The sequence below is a fragment of the Zootoca vivipara genome, chromosome 7, assembly GCF_963506605.1.
Source record: "Zootoca vivipara chromosome 7, rZooViv1.1, whole genome shotgun sequence".
Taxonomy (NCBI): domain Eukaryota; kingdom Metazoa; phylum Chordata; class Lepidosauria; order Squamata; family Lacertidae; genus Zootoca; species Zootoca vivipara.
Window position 1 is genome coordinate 16460674 of NC_083282.1, and position 22550 is coordinate 16483223.

At 40.3% G+C, this 22550-nt stretch overlaps 1 protein-coding gene across 6 annotated transcripts in view; it reads left to right on the plus strand.

Annotated features, from left to right (window-relative positions):
- Positions 1–10768, plus strand: part of NR5A2 (nuclear receptor subfamily 5 group A member 2) — a 115487-nt gene extending 104719 nt beyond the window's left edge. For all 6 annotated transcript variants that reach the window (XM_035124043.2, XM_035124042.2, XM_035124047.2 and 3 more), the window contains exon 7: positions 8159–10768. In XM_035124043.2, the coding sequence (XP_034979934.1) occupies positions 8159–8406 (248 nt within the window). In that variant the 3' untranslated portion in view covers positions 8407–10768. The remainder of the gene's footprint in view (positions 1–8158) is intronic.
- Positions 10769–22550: the final 11782 nt, after the last annotated feature.

Consider the following 22550-nt stretch of genomic DNA (forward strand, 5'->3'; position numbering starts at 1 on the left):
ATGTCTTTCGCATCCCAAAACCTGCCTCGGAATATCAGAGAATCACATGAGACAACATTCAATAAACCACAAGCAGATGCATTTAGAAAAAGCTGGCCATGTCCACCCCTGCAGAAAAACATGCTTTCCATTTTCATACTGGGCTCTTTGGATCCCAGCCATTATACCAACACTTATTGATGTTAACTTGGCATTAGCAGCCTCTTGAGGAAATCAGGCGTCAGTTTTTGTCCTCTTGTTGTTGATTCGTCATATCCCTGAGTCATATCACCTTTCTTTTGGCATGCAATCTTAATAATGAGGATTCACAGAAGAGGAAGCATGTAAATGCCCTTGAAGTTTGATCATTCCTTTAGCTTAATGCATACCCAGGCAATGAAACATTATTACTGAGACATTTTCTTCCAGTGGCTGTACAGTTGATTAGTAGGGTGAATAGCTGCTGACTCAGACTATCAGTGGCTCAGCATGCTTTGATCCCAAACGGAGTGCTTCCATTTGGTTTATTGTGAACCACTGCATTAAAAAAAAAAACCCCAAAAAACATTTGTGGTCCACTTGGTCTGTCATAATTTGTACCAACATGAACAGTGTTTTATTTCATCTTGACATCATCTGGTACCAGAACCTATAGAACTCAAGATGTAGCTGGACTACAACTCCCATCATCCCAGACCCTGTGGGTTATTGGGAGTTGGAGTCCCAACAACCTGTGGCAAGCAAGAGGTTCCCCTTCCCTGCTCAGTTACTACAGATCTGGATTGCAAAATCACCAAAACAGCTTTAGTATATGTAAACTTTAGACACACATATTTCAGTCAAGGAACCTGCTGTGGGAGGTATTTGGGGCACATATATAAAACAATTTTTCTGGTTTTCAGCAGAAGCTGGATTTGTACTGCGCTATTTGGCAGTATCAGTCACAAAGCCACTCCACCTTACTTTATCTGAGCAAATTTTAAAGCATCAGAGGTGTTGCAGATAAACATGCCAAGCATCAGGCCATCTTCCCTGCCTTCTCAGAGAAGTTAAAAAATATAAGAAAATCGTTGAAAAATAAAGTTGCAAACAAATATTTGAACCGATAAGGAAAATGCTTCAAAATAAAGACAAAGAGGGCAACTCACCTAAAGCTAGGGGGAGTAGCAAATAAGTCAGCATTTGATCTGTTCATGTGCCCCTTTAAGGAGGGAACACAGGGCAGGAAAAGCATTAACTACACAGCAGAGGGAGGGAAACCAATTCCCACTTGTTCCTGTATGCTTCTGTAAACAACCTAGTATACGTTTCTCTCAAGTCCTATAGCTTAGCAAATCTTTCTCATGCAGGGTTTCATATTGTATTACTTTGTTAGGGTCCTTACTACTGTGGAATCCCCAGCCCACTGTCATTATAACAATTAGCAAAGCTAACATTTTAAGCCACTCTCATAAAAGCTTGAAATGCCATTAATTACATGCAAATATCCCACCCCCCAATTCCCAGAGACCAGAGGAATACCTTTGAGCTAATATTTATAACAAGAAGTGTTCGGCTGAGATCTCTTGTAATTTTCATCATACCTGAGGCTGTTTTCCTCATTCGATTAGCTGAATTTATCCTGAGGCAAGCCAGACATCTAGTACCAGCTAAATTCAACAACTGGAGCTTAAAATTTGGCTTAATATATCCCCATTTGGATCTGCCTGCTTAATTCTCTTTCATATGATAACATTGGTTTATTCATACCACGGACTTGCCACTTGAATGAACTTAACCACAGATCTTATTCTAACGACGTAAGAAAACTTCATGGGAGAAAAATCATGTAAGTTCCCAAACGAAACTAAAATGAAAAGTTGAGTATGAGATATAAATATTTTGTAGAGTGATGGCAGAATTTATTCCCCAGGAAAAGCTATTTTTTACATTTTCCCTTTTGGAAGATATATATGAATTTTCCAAATGTACATGGACTGGCTCATGGGGATTCTATAAAAATTGCAGAGCTTTGCTTTGACCACAGAAAACATTTATGCAGATGACTTTCTTCAGAAAAGAAAAGAAAATGCTTCTGTTTCTTTTTATGCAGGCACATTTAGCACTTTGGAGAAGTTGTTATGGCTTGTTCCTTAGACTTTTCATCAAAACAGCTAAGACCTGAGTTTCCAAGTGAAAGATTCACTATAGCGGTTCTCTACAATTGGCAAGAGAACATAATAAATGCCCTGTTGGGTCAGACCAAAGGCCTGTCCAGCATTCTATTCTTCAAATGCTCATCTAGATGCTTATGGGACATCCACAAGATATGAATGATAGCCCTCTCTCACTCATGATCCCCTGGTATTCCAGAGGCATACTCAAATGAACATATGGATACCTCCCACCCATAAGGTGCTTCTTCCCCATTTGGTTCACAGGAGAAGTCATCTCTCTATAGTGGTTACATTTATTGAATAAACTGAAGGAGCCCTGTTCTCTCAATGATGAAAGAAAGGCATATGCTAAGATGCGCACTCATCTTCCCATGTTCAAAACACAGAGCCCTGGAATTGCAAAAGAAGTTATTCCCACATATTCACTGCAGCATGTAGTGATTTGTTACAAGAGACAGCCCAAAATGCTCATCTCTGTATGTCAAAAAGACATTGTTCTTGGTTCAAAGGGTTTCCAATCTAGCAAAAGAAAGAAGGCATAGATGATCTGTTGTGAAAGAAGGTACCATTTTACATGCCTTTTTAAAAAAAAATTAAAAAGAAGAGAATCATAATTTTAAATAATGCACCCGGCAGTCTGATGCCATAAAATGTTGTAAAAGGTGCTTTTATTTGAGTTGTGAACTGGTCTGTAACAAATTGTAATTCTAGCTATCCTTAACAGTTAGAAGCTGAAATGGGATTCACACCAATAATTGCAGCATTCCTCTACTATGTAAGCATCTTAAGCTGCATTTAAGAGAAAATATCATTGAGCCTAGCCTATTATTTCTGCATGACTGAAGCACACTGGTTGTTGTAATGCACTTTAAAAAGGCAAGACTTTCAAAACAATGTATCCATTATTTGACACTCCAATGAACTTTAAAATATTTTATGTCCACAGTAAAAAAAAGGGAGAGAGGGAGGGAGAGGGAGAGAGAGAGAGAGAGAAAATTACGCTTGTGTATTTGGTCTTACACCAGGGACAAAAGTTTTAAGTATTAGTGTTCTTGGCCCAGGTTGCTCACTTGTGGATTCAATTTTTAAAAAATAAAAACAAATCTCCTACTTGCCTAAACCTCAAGAAATTAAAGGCCATTTTCCTTATATAGGAAATGTTGACTGCTCATCAGCTGTTCACTTGTTGACATTTCCTGCTTGCTAATTTTATTAGGTCTTTTTAGTCTTTTACTTTGAAAAAGTGTGACAGCAGCTAGCAGCATCCATGACCTTATCTTCTATTCCCACCCATCTAAGTGTGGGTCTTTCTACCTCACTTCCTATGAGAAATACTGTGGGCATCCATCTAACTTACCTTTTTCCTTCAGATTTTGAGACCTAGTTGACAGCCAACTTGAATAAATTTATCTACATCTAAATCTATTTACAAAGCCCACATACTTGCAGCTAGTTTCCCTTGGCTGCTGCTACCTCAGCATATTTCCTCCCAGATACTGATTTCCTGAATTATTTGCATTGCTGATCTCACCAAATCAGGGACACAGTGAACACAATGATGTTACAAACCTAATAAGATTTGGCTATATGATTATGTCAGCGAGGACAATTGAGAATGAATTGTGTAAATAGTTTTCAAAGGAAGTTAATTTATTTTCATTGTACATCTTGGATGTTGTGCAGCTAACAAGGTGTGTTGGGGGGGGGATCACTAAAATCACCAAAACTGGGAGGCCATGTATCAGCACTTCCACTTGTGAAAGACTTGGAGGAGCTGCAGCTGGCTGATTAATCCACATAATATCTCACAAATGAATGTGCCATGGAAAGCATTAAATTGTATGCAGCTAAGTTATACACATAGTATACTCACTGCAACAGATGGATCTGAACTAATCATGTCCATTCATTTCTTTTCAGGGTATGACTAACAGTAGATATAACCCATTGGTCTAAAGACTTCCATGTGCATAGTGGAACTTCCTCTTCCTCTTCCCCCCTCCATCACCATCACCACACACCCTAAGGAACAGCCCTGAGGCGTTTGGGACCCCCCCCCCCCGAACAGATTTTGGGGGTGTATGGGGAGAGGAAATGGAAGTTCCGATGCACCAGTGGAACCCACTGGCACAGCATTGGATACAACCCACAGTGTCTAAGGTAACATGAGTAATGAGATGCAGTACCAAAATTCCATCTGAAGCAATAGAAAAGCCTACGGCATGCTACCTGTGAATGGCAAGTTACACATGCATGCATCTATGAAGCAATGCTGTCTGTGGAAGTGGTCTCATGGCAGCAATAGCAACATAGGAAAACATCTGTAGCACTGTATCTTCATTCTTCAAGGCCTAACTTCTGATCTTTTCTGTGTGGACATGTTCTATATCAGGCATAGGCAAACTCGGCCCTCCAGATGTTTTGAGACTCCAGTTCCCCACCATCCCTGACCACTGGTCCTGTTAGCTAGGGATGATGGGAGCTGTAGTCCCAAAACATCTGGAGGGCCGAGTTTGCCTATGCCTGTTCTATATTGACCGAGTAAGAGGCCCATTTATTACACTGGCTTTTGGTTATTTAACTACATTCCACTATACATGAAGGTACAAAGCTGTGAGGGCCATGTGTTCAATAAGTGCACCCAGTAAGATATCCAAGAGGCGCAATGAAAATAAATTAACTTTCTTTGAAAAGTACTTACACAGCTCCAGCACAGTAACCATTTTCAGACTTAAATCTCTCATTCCCTTTCATTTTTCCTTTTCAAAATTCCCAAACCAGTCTGCATTCTCTATAGATTAATAGTGCACCAAATTTCAGTTTTTCATGTCTTGAATATAAGAGGGGAAGGAAGCCTCTCTGAAACCTAAATATTTTTATATTTCTCCCCCTCTAAAGGCCAGACCCATTTTTTTAAAAAAAATATATGCTAACACACTCTGTGCAAGCTGAATTTCATATGCAGAAGCTGGAGCTCAAATCTCTGTTTATGGGGGAGGGACAAAGCATTGAAAATTGGGAATGCTGACAGACCTTTAGAGTGACTACAGAACTAATACTGGCACCTCTATTTAAAAAAATAGTCTTTATCTTCAGAAGTAAACTATAGAGGAGACAAAATTCAGTGTTTTGACAGAAATGCTATTGCAAGTGCTTGTAAAAAAAATTATATATTCCACAAGACCTCAGGGTTTACTCTCCAATAAGGATTGGGAAAGAGATGCGCCCCACTGTGAGCACACAGTAAGACAGTTTCACATAAAAAGTTGGTAATTAGTCCCTGAGTGAATAAAGTGGAAGAGATAAGAGATTGGTACTTACTGAGGCAACACAAAAAATGTTTTTCCTTGTAGTTAGAGCTGAAAGGGTGAGTGGGAAGAAGGATGCCATTTCCACCATTTTTAATTGTACAAGACTTTTAGAACTTGGAAGTGCTGATTTCTTAATATTATGCTTAAGCACAGGGACTCACTGTTGAGTATTCAGATGTATAACCCACCTGAATACTACAAAAAAGCAGAAGTGCTTTAAGCTCCAAAGATTGTCTTGTTAAAGTTATAGATTTGATTTCATGACATCGCAGACATCAATACAGTTCTGCTGGCATTGCATTTGTATTTCTCCAACATTTGCCATTAGTTTTTCACAGTCTTTTTTCCAGAAGGTAAATAATTTTCTATAAATAAATCAAATGCCTCCACTGCCATTGGTGTGACTAAAACTCATTTTAAAACATCAGTAACAAAGAGGGTGCTTTTTTGCTTCCCTCCATCTCCCACTACAATGCAAAGGAGAGCAAAATGATCACTTAATATGCATTTTCATGCATAACGTATTATGGATATCATTATTTAAAAGGTACAATCTAAAAAGACAAACCTTATTATGTTGTTTTTTTGCACCAATCTTAAAGTCTTTGCAAGAGACACCAGAAGTTCTCTGAGAGGCATAATTTATTTAATACTTTCCCTTCAGTGTTAAGTCTTGCCAGAAACTTGTCTTTCACCACCTTGCTTGTTTCATTTTTTAAAATAAGACTGCTATGAGACATTTTATTAAAAAGCCATAAATTTCCATGACAAAACTATGAATACATTCCAATATGAAATAAGAACATTGGACCTCACTAACTGACTCATCATTGCACATGTAAATTGTTGTAATATATTGCGATTCTTTCCTCCCACACCCACAACTCCTGTTTCATTTTTCTTCATCATTTATTATCAATAGCTATAGAGCTAATGGGATTTGCCTCAAGTCTGGTAATATGACCTCAAAGACATCCAATACTTTATGAATGAATGAATGAATGAAGACTACCTCTGGATCAAACACCTCCAGAGCAGATGGTACTCTGTTCTAAGATCTATGCCATCTTTTCATTGCTACCAAGGAACTCTGTGCAGAAACAGAGATGTAAAGACTAGCCATTCAGAGTAATTTACTTTTGTATACAAAATGCTCTATGCAATGAAAAATGAATGAGAAATGGCCTTACCTATAAATACAAACTGAGGAAGCAGCACAATATTTCAAGTATTTATGCTATGTTGCAAACAGATATGGTCACAAACAAAAAATTGGGACTGCAGGGCAAAGTTAGTTGTTGTCAGTTACATACCTCCTGTCACAAGTAGCAGTGATTGGTTGTCAGCAGCACAGTTAGAAGTCTTTGTCAGGTTAGAAGACCCATCATTTGAGCTGTACCATTTAGTAATGCAATTTAATGCAATGTGATGAAAACACTTTCATTTGGCTGGTTCATGCATATGTGGTGATGGGAGGCCATCATATGATTTTTAAACGTGCTGAAACACCTGAGGATGATCCATCATCTCCCCATATCCCCATGGCTTCATAGCCACAGATTTTTATTTAATTCCTTAAGAGAGAGCTGTGCTGGTGGAGTGGAGGGACAGCGTGTGATGGTTAAATGTGCATTGAAAGTGTGAGAGAGCACCCATCTATACATAAGATCAGAGGTTTTATGCTACGCTCAGCCTGGAATAACCCTCATTAGAGAAGCATTTCCCCCCTCAGTCATTTAGAGACTTGCCTTTTAGAGTGTTACATGCTCCACACCACCCAAGCCTAAAAAGCAGACTTCTAGAGCTGTATGTTGATGTGAGAGAAGGCATTCCAGCAATCAGTTTTGCTCCAGGATTCAGTGGTGACGATACTGAAGCAGATGAGTAAGTACAGGATGTGTGGAAATATTTGCAAACTATTTGACCTCCAGAAAAAGTCAAAATCATCTGACAGCTAGAAAAAAGTAATATATAGACATCCAGCCACCATGTGATGTACTAGTCAATCTGTCTAAAGGACAATGGTTTCAATTCAGGGAGGGGGAGAGAGAGAGAGAGAAGGAAAGAATTTAGTAATTGAAAAATGTATTTTTTAGGGATTCAGGTCAAGCAGGTTATTTTGGCAGTCATTGGAGTGTACCAGATGGTTCATTAGCATAAGGGTAGACAAGTCAAAGGCTTTCAGAATAATTTAGGAAATGTCAAAAAGAAACAAGATCCCTGTCATTTTTTATTAGAATTAACTGCATCATATCCTGGACAGAGACTTCACCTTGGGTCAGAAAAATTAATACAGAATTATATGAATTGTGTAATATGTCGGGTTAAAGCTACGCCTTCCTCTGGGGACTCATTTGCTGGCAATATATTACAGTCCTCTATGTTAGGAGTCTTCAGTCTTTGCCTCCATAAGATGGGGGGGGGGAGGACAGCTGACCTTGCTTAAAATCCATTGGTGTCTAATTGATCTGAGGTATATGCGGAATTTCAACAAGACGCTCCACTAAAGCTGTGCTGTGATCATTTTCCCAGGAAACTTGGCAGAGGGATTTAACCTGAATATTCAATAGCATGTAAAGCATCCTTTTGTCATGAGTAAAATACAGTGAAATACCATTTTAAATAAACAGGAGTTAAAATATGTCTTTTTATTTTAAATATATATATATATATAATGTGATTCTCTCTCTCTCTTTTTTACTTTTTATTCAGATGTCAAAAACCTAGAGAACTTCCAGCTGGTGGAAGGTGTTCAAGAACAAGTGAATACTGCTTTGCTGGACTACACAATGTGCAACTATCCACAGCAGACAGAAAAATTCGGGCAGCTTCTCCTGCGACTCCCGGAAATCCGGGCAATCAGTATGCAGGCTGAAGAATACCTCTACTATAAACACCTGAACGGGGATGTGCCGTGTAATAACCTCCTCATTGAAATGCTGCATGCAAAAAGAGCATAAATTATATCCTTTTAAAGCCCCTGCTTTTGAGGAGGAAAAGCAAAATACTCTGAACTACTCCAAGCGACACTAATTAAAAAGAACTTGGTTTAAATGAACTTTGTCCACCCCACCCCCAAATGGTGTAATAATCAAATACTTAATAGTAAATAAGTGATGTATCAGGGTATTTGTATTGCAAACTGTGAATCAAACGCTACACAGTCTCCCCAAAGGAACATGTATAGGACTTTATCACTAGAATGAAAGGAGATTACCAATGGATATGGGAACCGTTGCCAATGTCAAACAAACAAAAAAGGAAGGGAGGAACAATTTTTGTAAGTTAAAACTTTTGCCAGTTGCCACTATTGAGAAATTTAGGAACAAGTTTTATCTGTGTTATGCAGCTAACAGAGCAAAGGGATCTGTATGCACTACACCCCTTCTTGTTAGCAGGACTGAAAACACCTCTGATGGACACAAAACTGCAGTCACCCTATGGCATCCTTCCAAGATTTGCATTCTTATCTCTCCTCCAGAAAGGATGTGTAGCACCAATCTAATAAAGATCTCAAGTAGGCCACTTTCATAGTATATATATACACACACTAGCACCACCAAAACAAAAACAGCCTGGGGTGGGGGCTTTGGGGGACTGTCTGTAACTCAGGCCTGCAAACAGCTAATATTTTAAAAAAATGTTCATAAACTAGTGTGACATTCTTAATATGTTTCCAAAGTTTGTTTTTGTCATTGTGTTCATGTTGATCGTCCAGGCAGTATCCCTCTTCCACCAATGGGAGGAGGAATGGCTACAAGCGTCAGAATTAAGCTGCTCCAAAGCAACCGCTGTTGGATCGTGTTTCCAATGCAGCGGCTCAAGCGTTGCTGAAATGGCTTCTTAAAGCTTTTAGTGCCAAATAATAAGCTTGCTGATACTACTCAGCCTCTTGGCTGTCATCGAAAATAAAAACAGTATTTCTTTCTTCAAGGTTTTAGTCAGCAGCATCTCTTGATCTACCGCACTTAATCTGCAACCTAGATAAAATGAATTACTTGGATTTAATAAAGCAATTAATTTCAGTGGCTTCAGACTGTGCCACCGAATTTTGGACACAGTGATGGGATGCACAAGTTGCTCACCAACCTGTGACTGCCACGCCCCATGAGCATCTATGTTGTCATAACAGCAGGGCTGCATTGTAAAGCTAAACACAGACAGCTGGGCATCTACTGCAGCCCCTCAAGGGCTTATCAAGTACTGTACCATATTACATGATTGGTGGGTTTCAGGTTGTGCAGATCTTTTCTGCAATTGCCGGTCGGCCAGTTCTGGCCTGTATCAGGATCCAAAAAGCCAACAAAAGTCAGACATGGCCAATTCCTGGTTAAAGAGGACCTTGGATTTGGAGGGGTCCTCAGACCCGCAAGTGCCCTGCGGTGGGCCCCCTTCTATATTGGTGGGACCTACCTATGGGCTTGCCTGGCAACTGGAAGGGAGGTATGAGATGCCATTTTAAATTCCACACTATGCCCCAGAGTGGGATTGCCAGACACTGGTGCCAGTGGGCCCTGCTGAGGCGTCTTAGTTGCCCAAGGCTGATAACCTGCCAAATTCTACCCTGGTTCTACCCATGATTAACCAGTTCCATCTGGGGTCTACCACCTATCCACTTGCTTCTGAACTCACTATACTTCTAGGGATTTCTGTTCGTTCACTCTGCCCTGAGCTGTGTTCTTATCCCTGGCCCTGCCTCTGGGCCTCACAGTCCTGATGTGGCCCAGGACGCATGTTTTTGAAAAGTTGCCAACTTTAGATGACTTCATCTCAGGGACTGCACCAGTGCAAGGGGAGAATGCAAGGCATTATACAATCATACAGTTCCCTGTACTGGTGTAGCACCCCACTGTGTCAGACAATTCTGCATCTTCTCCCATCCCTACAAGCTCAAATCCAAGTACTTCAGCTTTAACTAAATTCTGGGTCATGTTGTAGGTAATAAAAGACCTTTAAAAATGATTTTACCTATGCAAGATTTAAAAATATTCAAAATGTATAAGTTGTTGGTTAGTATTACTGGTAGTTTTTAGTACAGTCTATGGATTCAAAAAAAAACATTTTAAACCAATTATTCAAACAAAAATATGTGAGGACAGAAGAGTGATACTGCCAGGTCCATGTAGACCAAAGTCTGCTGCAGAACAAATATTGGAGAAGGACAAATAACTCTCTATCCAAAATGAAGATATCAGTATTATAAATGCAGTGCCACTGTTAAGAAAGCTTTGCCTTATTTCAGAATTCTGAATGGTAACTATACAGATGCAGATCAATGTATGTTTGGGGGGGAAAGTATTAATACTTTACATATTTGAAGAATATGTAAACAAAAAAGATGATGGTTGTTTACATTTGTTAGGTCCTGGGGTGGGGGGAACTGTGATGATGTTGCAAAGCAGTGATTTCCTTAATGTTGCTTTCTGATTGGTAATTAGTTTACCAGTACTTAATTACTGTATGTCGTGAGACACTAAATCAATAAGGGAATCTCATTTATACTTTAATTTTTAAATTTTTAGATTGGCTGCACAATCACTTGTAGAAACTGTATTAAAACTTCTACTCCCTTAGCTTTGTTTGTTTTCATGAGGATTGCTGGCTTTTAAATAGTTTATTTATATTGTATATCACAGTTTTCATTGTAGACAATTATGATGCTAATTTATTGTTCCTTGGTTTCATCTTTATATAAAAATATAGCCAGAATAAAGAAGCCAAATATATGTGTTTATTACAGCATGTCTTCAAGTTAGTGGAACATAGTTCAGGGACATACAAGGATCTTTACAGTTTAAGATCATTTGCTTGATTAAATGTCTGTAAATCTTTATAATTCTAAATGTGGTTTATTTAAATTCTATTGTAAATTTAGTGATTCGCACCTTCCTTTATTTCACGTGAGCCTAGTGAGGTGCATTCTTACCTAAAAATTCTTTTCTAAGCAGTGGACATTGTATACCAAAGACAACGTTTATTTCTTTTGTATTAGTACAGAACAGAGAGTTTTATCACCCCATGAATCTGGTCTAATAATCTTTTACCTTTGGATCAGTGTGTGGGGAAGTGTGGGGAAGAATGAAGTACGAAAAATCCTTGCTTGTACAAAGTGGTATTCCCTTGTCTGCTCTGCTACCAATACTTCTGCTGTCCCATGACTGTCCACCCTCAAACACCGTCACTGAAAGTCAGCCTCAGGCTGACTTTTTTACTGTGGTAAAAATAAATATTTGAGATCAACAGAACCATTTTACCAAGGGTCTTTGGACTAGTGGGCATCAAACAGCAGCTTGCCATGCTACATGGAACATCTCCTTTGAAACTAAGGAGACACTTGGTAGCTCAGTTGGTAGAGCATGAGACCCAATCTCAGGGTTGTGGGTTCAAGCCGCATGTTGGGCAAAAGATTGCTGCATTGCAGGGGGAAACGGCTAGATGACCCTTTTGGTCCCTTCCAACTCTACAGTTCTATGATTATATGAGATTTTGGGGGTCTAGTGTTTAATGAGGGGGTAGGAAATAAAAAATCTCATTAGGCACGCTTAAGCCCTTGGGTGGATCTAAAATAGTTATTTGAATCCCAGCCAATAAAATCCAAATAGTTGGCAAATTACATATAATATCTCACCCTACCAAATGGCAGGACTACTCCACTTCCATCATCCCAAGAATACTAATTATGGTGTTCACCTAGCAGCCGGTGAAGCAGGATTGGTACCTATGCTGAGAATGATGGTTAGGAAGAGCACTTTTTGCTGGTACCCAAGTCTCCTGGAGGATGTCTGTCTGAAGGACTTGCCCTGGATTCTAAAATTTGTTTGTGCAGTAAAGATGGGTGGGGATAGCATATTTAACTAAGTCTAGCATTTGCAGCTCTTAGGTATTTGTCTCATGCACCATCAACTCTGTCTTAAGGATCTTTCACCCTACCTTCTCTTTACAAATGGGAATATTGCTTTTAAAAAGAAGAAAATAAATGAAGTTATCAACAGTGGCATTTAAAAGGTAACTAGGAGAGTGTTCAGTTCGCATATAGAAATGGATGGTGAGGATTTTTACACTGTCACACACCAGTATTTTGTAAGCCCTTAACTTTTTTGTTGAAAACCATGGCATATTTTACTGAAATTATGAAAGCAGAATAAAACCACTAACAAAGCACAATTATCTAATAGACACAACCAGATCATTAATGTAAGGATGTTAAAGGCAAAGAATAATTAATGGAAACGGTTTCAAATAAAATAGAGCACATATTAGTCAATATCTGTGTTTCCAAGAAGCCCAAGCTTGCAACACTAATGTTAATTGTTAACCACTTTGTAACAATACATTTACTTACAATTGCTTTCTTGATTACATATTAGTAAAAGCAGACTAAAATTCAAAGGTTTTGGCTTTGGCTGGTTTCTTATAGTTGTTCAGTGTTTGTAACCAGACAATCTGTAAGTGTCTGAATTTGTATTACAAATATGTTCCGCAGCTGCCTGGCATTTGAATCCATGCAACCCTTTTAGAATGTGCAGTTAGTTACTTGTTAAAGTTCTCTTACTGTATCTGTGAAGTTCATGTTGTCTCATGTCAATTCTTGCCAGGAATTTTCTCAACACCAATGGATTTTTATTTCCAGTATTTCAATAAATATTGATATGGCCATTCTGATCATTTTAAAATTGTTTCTATGACAACTTCATTGTAAAAGAAAAAGAAAGGGAGAGAGATCCTATAGCAGAGGTGGAGAACAATATTGATGCAGAAAGGTCTGTCATGTAGTCTCCTGCCATCACCAGCTAAAATGTTACTACCAGGTCTGGAAAAGACCTCTGCCCAAGTCCGTGGAGAATTGCAGCTAATCAGAGAAGACAATACAAGGCTAAATGGGACAGTGATCTAACTCATTAAGAAAGGCTAACATGGATTAGAATATACACAAAAAAAATATTTCAGACCTGATCCACAGGGAAGTGTAGAAAATTATGTATGGTTTTGTAAAGAAAGAAAAGTTTTCTCTAGAACTTGTGGATATCCAATGGAGTTGAATAATGGAGGATTCTGGAAAAAGACAAAGGACTTTTTCACATAGTTAAAACTTGTGTTATTCATTCCCACAGAAGGCAGCAATGGCCACCAATTTGGATGCCTTTCAAAGGAGATTAAAATCAATGGAGAATAGGGCTATCAATGGCTGCTAACCCTGATGACTATGTTCCACCTCCGCTGTCAAAGGCAGCATGCTTCTGAACACCAGTCGCTGGCAACAGCAGGTAAAGCAGTACTCCAGGTCCTGCTTACAGTCTTTGTATGGGCACCTGGTTGGCCTCTGTGAGAACAGGGTGCTGGAATAGATGGACTCTTTTTACATTCCTGTGGCATCAAAAGCAGCCTTCATCTACAAGCTGAATGCCACCTGACTTAATAACCCGTTTTGCAGTCCTGGGCAACAAAACTTGGCTTACTTGAAGCCTTGTGAGCTATACAGTACACGATCTTAAAGCTCTTACCACGCACATCATTACATGCAGCCAAGCCCCTGTCATCAGCCACCCATTTTAAATCTACTCTTTTTATCTTTTAAAATGTGGCTCTGAGCAGCTCTCCTAACAATTCTAGGCACCCTTAGCAAGCCATGACTGTAAAGTTGTATAAGAGTGCTTTAAGCATATGGGGTGGATGTGACTTTGGGCTAAGCAGTGGGGCAGCAAGTAGAGACTCCGAATGTCTCTGGTTTGCACTTTCAAAACGTGGCATCTGCCTTGCACCTGTGGCTTAAAAGTAAAATACATGATCACCATCTATTATACATGTGGTATCCCTGTTCCTGAATGTAAAAAAAAGAATGTAAATGACAAGGCTATATACCAGAACCTTCTCCATGGGAAATATTTTATTTTAATGTGAGATATTATTCAAGTTACAGGTTGGTCTGACGTAGTCGAAACAAAATAAAAAAAATTCCTTCCAGTAGCACCTTAGAGACCAACTAAGTTTGCCACTGGTATCAGCTTTCGTGTGCATGCACACTTCTTCAGATACACTGTGTATCTGAAGAAGTGTGCATGCACACGAAAGCTCATACCAATGGCAAACTTAGTTGGTCTCTATGGTGCTACTGGAAGATATTATTCAAACACTCATTCCCACACTAGCAGACTGAAATCACACAGATAGTCATTTAGGGATGATGACTGTGTAGCTTGGTTTTCATTTATTGCTACCTCTCCAGTTATGCTTAATAAAATATTACGGCTGGAATACTATATCCACTTCTAAGTCGGGCTTAATTCTCAGTAAACATACATAGGATTGCATTGTTAGGCTGCAATCCTATACAAAGTTATATGGGAGTCAATGGGACTTGCTATAGATAAGCATTCTCAGAGGATAACTAATGAAAACGATCAACTCACATATTTGGTTCTCCTTCCTAGCCAACTGCTTTTACTTTTGGGGGGGGGGGGCGGCAGAGGAAAGAAATGGCAAGACAATAGAAGAGGCAGGCAGCAAACACAAGAGTTCAGCATAACCTCTCATCAATGTAAATATACCTGATAGAGCCAAGGGCAATTCCTGAGTTCTCCAAACAATTGCCAGGAGAGCCTGCCAAGAAGACAGATGTTGCTGCTACTAGAAAGCATGGCATTTTGGCTCCTGATCACCACTTCAAAAACAGAGGTGGCATTGCTGCGTGGGAGGTCAATCAGATACTGCTGAAGGAAGATCAGTCTCCCCTCTCTGGCTGCTCTCTGGGCTTTCTGAGTACATCCTCTGAGACAAAAATACCACTTCAGTGCAAGTGGGTGAGAGGGGGCGAAGCGGGGAGACACTACCCTAAAGTAAGAAGCCCACGTTCAACATCAAAATTTGTATCCACAAACTGTGGGGAGAACTTTGGCAGCAGATGTCTTCTTTTGGTTCTCCCTACCTGCAGTAGCTGAGGTAGATCATCTCCCTCTGCTATGCTAGTGCTCTACATGCAGGGAGTTTGTGCGGAAGCATTCAAAAACAGCATCCCCTTTAGCTACATAGTTGTACATTCTAGTCTGCCCACTCATTCTGATAAGATTTAGGACATTTCCATTTAAAAGTTGAGGAAGCCAGGCCTAAAGCTTAAGAGAGCTGGCCCTCAGCAGGCATAGGCAGTATAATGTTATTACTAGTTATTTAATAAATACCATTTTATTTTAGTGATTCCTCTTAGCCTAGGGGCTAAGCTCCCTTCAGCCCCACCCCCCAATCCAATAAAATATCTGAGGGATTCCCCGCCCCCAAGTTGATGGGCATTGCCATTCAGATGGTGTGCATGTACCACATCATGTAAGTGGGGCTTACTTGGGGCCCCCAATATTTTATTCAAGTTGGCACCTCTGGCCTAGGGCTATCACCTGGCTGGCACACACTCTTGCAGCTGCAAGGCCCCCAGCACCCTGGCGCTGATACTTACCCTGACCTAAGGTGGCAGGGTTGCCTAGCAACGGCAGGCAGTCATTTTTATTTCCTAGAATGATCGGGTCCTATGGGATATTTGTGGATTATTAAAAACAATTGTTTGCCACTGCTACCCTCAGGTAAACCGACCACTGATGACCTACTGCAGGGCCCCCAAACTAAGGCCCGGGGGCCGGATGCGGCCCAATCGCCTTCTCAATCCGGCCCGCGGACGGTCCAGGAATCAGCATGCTTTTACATGAGTAGAATGTGTCCTTTTATTTAAAATGTATCTCTGGGTTATTTGTGGGGCCTGCCTGGTGTTTTTACATGAGTAGAATGTATCCTTTTATTTAAAATGCATCTCTGGGTTATTTGTGGGGCATAGGAATTTGTTCATATTTTTTTCCAAAATATAGTCCCGCCCACCACATGGTCTGAGGGACAGTGGACCGGCCCCCTGCTGAAAAAGTTTGCTGACCCCTGACCCACTGTTTTAGGAAGGGCCCCCTCAAGGGGCACTTTCCCGCCTCAAATCTCCTCAGACCAACTCCACCTAGTGTGATCATTAAACAATGCAATTCCATAGTCACAGAAATAAGTAACTTAAGGGACAAGCTACACAGAATCCATTCCACAACTGGAATACTGCACAACACAATACATTACCAACCAGCCTTCACCTACCTCGTTATCTCCTTATGTTTTGTACTACAACTTCCATCAGCCTGAGTCATGTGCTGAATGAGGCTGATGGGAGTTGTAGTTCAAAACATCAGGAGGGCATTAGGTTAGCAAAGGATGTTATAAACAATGTATTCAAGGTATGGGAGAAAATTGTGGCTGATTAATTCATTGCCCTCATTCCCCACCCTTCCTCCTTGCAAATCCCACACCATTAATTTTGTTCCTGAAGCCACTTTCAAGGAAGTTGTTGTTCCTACTGCAGCCTGCATCAAATTCAGCATGCAATGGACCATGGGAGTCAAATCCAAGGCAGAAAGAGAAACTTCCTGTATAGTATGTCAATCATGTATTAACTGTAGTTTCAGAAACATATGTTCCCGGGATGGCATCAATCCACATTGTCAGATATAATAATATAGCAAACTCTAACATTGCTTTGGATAGCTGGGAGTGAAATTTGTGTCATAGACTCAAGTGAAGTTTGAGTATGTTATATATCAAATCACAATCATCAGCAAAACCCATACCCCCAATTCCGTTTTTCCAGGGTATAATTAAAAGATAGAATAGAGAATAGTAAAGTGAGTGCAATACACTAGCAATGTAGTACCAGGAGAAGTTTACTCTGATTAGCATCTGATTTAACTTCCAGCTGTACACAGAAATAATGAGCAGTGGATTTCTTTTACTTATTTAACTGCAGAGACTATGCTATGCACAAGGCTCAGGGCAAGGCACACATATTCACATTACAACCAGAGATAAAATGAGATGCCTTCTTAGAATGGAGGGTTCACAGCATCAATTGTCAGCTTGAATTTATTTATTTGTTCAGATTCCATCTCATCTTAGGGGCTAGAGACAGCAGCACTCACAATTTTCTGGATCAGGGCACATATACATGGTGCTCCTTGATGAACCTCTTTGACTTTAATTCTGGTGGTAGCACCAAACACACGGTGGCCTGCTTCACATGTAACACCAATCTATGGTTTGCTGCTAGTGAGCCTCCAGCTTTCTTGCTCTCCCTACTCTTTGCCCATGTGCCAGTTTGATTACTTATCTCTTAAATTACTTCCCGAACTGTGCTTCAGAGCATCCCATTAGTGCAGGAGTGCATTTAGCCCAAGGGCCACTTTTCCTTTTAGACACCTTCTGAGGGCCACATGCCAGCAGCAGATGGTGCCAGAGACAGAAGTGGGCAAATCAACCCATGTAAATTTTACCTTTACATGCATAAAGCCCTATTTACTCTCCCTTCCAGGTAAACAAGAAGCATGATCAGAATTCAAAGAGATATTCCAGTCAGGGGTAAAGCAGGGATGCTAAGGGGTATGATCTGGGGAGATTTCCAGATAAGAGACACCTGTGCTCAGTCCCAGAACTGAGGTTCTTCACCCCTGTGTTGGTGCAAAGGTCTGAAGTGATTTTTTTTTAATGTGCTTAACCGAACACACTTAGAAACTCTGCAATCCTGATAAGATAGGATTCCCACTCACAGGAAAGACTGCAAGCTCATTAAAACAGATCTGCTTGAAAACTATATTCAGATGTTTATGCTAATCAGCATGAAGATCTGAAGTGTACCCCAGGAATATTGGGGGTAGGGCTTTCTATGTACCCCCCTGCTCCCAGGTAAATGCCTGAACACAACTATAGCCTGCCATTCCATCCACACTAGTTATAGTTTCTTTTGCCAACTTTCAAATCAAGTAACTAGCTGAAATTAAATAAGCAAGGGAAGGAGAAACGGTGTTAGACTTGAACTAGGAGAATACAAGTATGATGCTTCACCTTCCACTAAATTCAATGGGCACACATGAGCCCCGCGAGTGCATGTGTCCACAGTCCCTTCACCCTGAGGAAGACAGGCTGGGAAGAAGAATGCTTTTGTACCCAACTTACTGGGATGTGGTTTGTGCTTGGTTTTGGTGTGTGTGTGTGTGTGTGTGTGTGTGTGTGTGTGTGTGTGTGTGTTTGAGGTGCCCACTACAACCTCTTGTGTTTGCAAATGGGCTCATGGGACCAAAAAAGTCTGGTGACCCTTTACCTACGCACACAAGCTCTCTTGAACTAATAAACATGCCCATAAGGTTAAGCGACCTGATCTGGAGGATCACATAGGTCAGCTAAGTGGATGACTGACATCAGACTGTCATGTAAATACTGGGTTTGAACTTTTCTATGGTGTTGCCCAGCTACTTCATTTCCGCCTGAAATGGAAAGCCAGGAGGGACCAGAGAGAAAATAACAATACAGTAAAACAACAACATTTATAAGGCTTCATTAATATTTATCCTGATTCACTTTGAATCTAGAAGAAATACCGGTACAAGTTATAAAGTGTGTTGTATTATTATAATTGCTTTGAAGTTATTGGACTAGGTCGGGGGGGGGAATTGTTTATGTATTTCGGAGAGTTTCTCTATTAAGTGGTACTGCTATTAACTTATATCTGACATACAATGTTCTGCTCTATCCTATATGTCCAGAACAAATTGTTCTCCAATACTGTACATTAAAAGGTAGAATTGTTCTCTTGAAATATCACACCTAAATGCAACCAGCCTTTTTTGTTTTTTTGCAGTACAATCTCTACCCCACCCCTCATTAAAAGAGTTTCACTGCAAGCTGATGTTGGCTGTAATGGGCTGCAGTGATAGAGTTCATCTGTTTCAAAGTATGGAAACAATTTGGAAGTCTTAGCCTACTTCTCTATAAACAGAATGTCACCATATCCAAGTTCAAGGAGACCTTGATCTAGCAAAACATATAAATGCACGATCCTCTTCTGAATCTTGTGAATGGCTTCACTGATATTGAAAGGTTTTTTTCATGCAGTGCTGGCCCACAGCTGCAGGATGTCTTAGGTGAACATCCCTAAAAGAAGCTACTGAAACTGCCCACCTCTTGCCTTGGTTCCCATTACTTGCTTGCAGCCCAACAACATCTGGCAGTCACACCTTTGGCTACCCCGAGTTCTGTCTGAAAGACTATCACAGGGCAGTCTTCTTTCTGAAGTTTGGTAGCTCCTTTCAGTGATAACCTGCTCAGAACTGAAGCATGTGGCGGAACTTCCAAGCCTGCCTGCAATTCTCTTGTCTGACCAGTTACCTCAGATGACCCAGAAAGCTGTCTGCGGACAAACGCCGGCTCCCTTGGCCCATAGCTGCCAAGTTATCCCTTTTTTTAAGGGAAATTCCCTTATGCTGAATAGGCTTCCTCGTGAGAAAAGGGAAAACTTGGCAGCTATGCCTTGGCCTGAAAGTGAGATGAGCGCCGCACCCCATAGTCACCTTTGACAGGACTTAACCGTTCAGGGGTCCTTTACCTTCATCTCAGTAAGTGTTGTACAATGAACAGAATGCATAACATAAACAAACCAAAAAACCCCACTAGTTCAGTAATTAGTATTTTATTATTTTGTAAATCACTTTGGGATGCCTGCTGGGAAGTACTTCATAAATGAAATAAATCATAGTAGTGATAAATTAGTATTAGTTTAGTTATTATTTGCAGACTAGCTAAACTGAAATTAATGGGAGTTCTGCAAAAGCACACAACCTGAAATGCTTAAATATTTCGCTTTTGAATTCAGTGGTTGTCCTACTTAGAATAAACCCACTGAAATTAATGAGCAAAAGTTAATAATGTCTAGTAACTTCAACGTGTCTACTCGGAGTAGAACTAGCACTGCATACAACCCCTAACTTTAAATTAAAATGTAAGTTAGAAAATATGAAATAGAACTGAAACAATTTTGCTGCAAAAAACCTCCTTGAACGTTCTCTTTGAAATATTTATCTTGCAACATTAACAAATATTTATTACCAAATTTAAGAGAATTTCAATTTTGAGTTTCTACGTCAGTGCATTGCATTTCAGCACATTCTGAAATATTTGAGCTATCTGTTGCTCACTCACTTCCCCTTCCAATTCCAAACATTTTAATTCTCACTTTTTTTCAGTCTCTCAAAACTTTCTCTTCTTCCCTTCTCTTTCGTTATTTTCCCTTTCTTTTTGGGATGTCAGATCAACTTCATGAAAGGTGTCAGGGTGTCATTTTACAGAATCTTAAAACATTAATATTCATTGTAGGCTCTCTACAGATGTTTGTGAAACTGGTGGGAGAAATATGCTATCTACTATAAACTCAATGCTATGTTTATTATTTTTGTGGAGACTGTATTAAATTTTATTTAATGATAATAATAACAATAAATGAAAGGTGTCAAGGCTACCATGGAAGTAACCATCATCATGTGCTCTTACGGCCCACAAATAGAATGAAAAATGCAAGGTAGAAACTTGTGCAGGCCTTAAATAAAGAAAATGCCAGAGAATGTCAAAACAGGAAAAGCAACGGTTGGAAGTGACCAGGTTGAAGAGTAATCTGGCTAACAGTAAAGATAAGGTCATGGGTCCAGATGACAGCATCTGGCTGGAAGGCTAGTACTTTCCTTTGCTAGACCAAGGAAATGGGCTGTTTTCAGAGACAGTCACATCTGTAGGTTTAAGCCAGGAAATAATTCTCACATTGAATCAAGTCGATGGAAGAATAGCCTTAAGCAGAGCTTTCCAAACTTTTCATGTTGGTGACAGACTTTTTAAACATGCATCATTTTGTAACACAGTAATTCAGTTTTACTAGCAAACCGGAGGTTAAACCCACCCCTTCCCAGCCCCAAGAGAAGCACGGGGAGCGTTCGCACATAACAGCAAACACTGCAGCTGACACACTACGGTAACATCTCGCGACATACTGAAAGCTCTGCCTTAGGAGTTAGAACTGAGCAGTCTTAAGACCAATTTAGCAGAATCAAAACAAAATAAAAAAATTCCTTCCAGTAGCACCTTAGAGACCAACTAAGTTTGTCATTGGTATGAGCTTTCGTGTGCATGCACACTTCTTCAGATCTGAAGAATATCTGAAGAAGTGTGTATGCACACGAAAGCTCATACCAATGACAAACTTAGTTGGTCTCTAAGGTGCTACTGGAAGGATTTTTTTTTATTTTGTTTCGACTATGGCAGACCAACATGGCTACCTACCTGTAATTAGCAAAATCAGTTACACATGCAGCACAAATAGTGCTTACATATTAATACTTCAGGAGTAAGAATGCCTTACTTCTGTCACTTATATTTTCAGTATATTACATGCTAGGATTATGCAACTCGTCTCATCCCATGCATCCAAGTGGGCTTTTGGCTTAATTTCCTTGAACAGCAGCTCCTGTTACCACACAGCAACCACTTTTCAAAGTCCAGGGGGACTTTCACATAGCAGTTTATGAGATGGCATGGGCTCTGCTGTTTAAAAGGCGGAAGTCAAAAATTCCTCTAGATATGTCACACTTTTGGGGTACACCTACAATAGCTGGGGGACGCGGGTGGCGCTGTGGGTTAAACCACAGAGCCTAGGGCTTGCCGATCAGAAGGTCGGTGGTTCGAATCCCTGCGATGGGGTGGGCTCCCGTTGTTCGGTCCCTGCTCCTGCCAACCTAGCAGTTCAAAAGCACGTCAAAGTGCAAGTAGATAAATAGGTACTGCTACAGCGGGAAGGTAAACGACATTTCCGTGTGCTGCTCTGGTTCGCCAGAAACAGCTTTGTCATGCTGGCCACATGACCTGGAAGCTGTACGCCGGCTCCCTCGGGCAATAAAGCGAGATGAGCGCCGCAACCCCAGAGTCGGTCACGACTGGACCTAATGGTCAGGGGTCCCTTTACTTGTACAATACCTGGACCCGCCAGTGGGCCCCTAAAATGCAGGTGCATATGGCGCACCAAGTGAAAAAGCACCCAACAGCCCTCTGTCATATGATGCATGCAAGCAAGCCAAACTATTTTGTTATCTGAATGCCATATCACTTAAAAAATAAGAAAAATCTACCAGTACCCAAAGGAGATCCGCTCCATTCTCAATTCCAGCGCTGTCCTTTAGTCACACAGTGCTACGAACATAGAATGGTTTTGTTTGAAGGTTCTGTT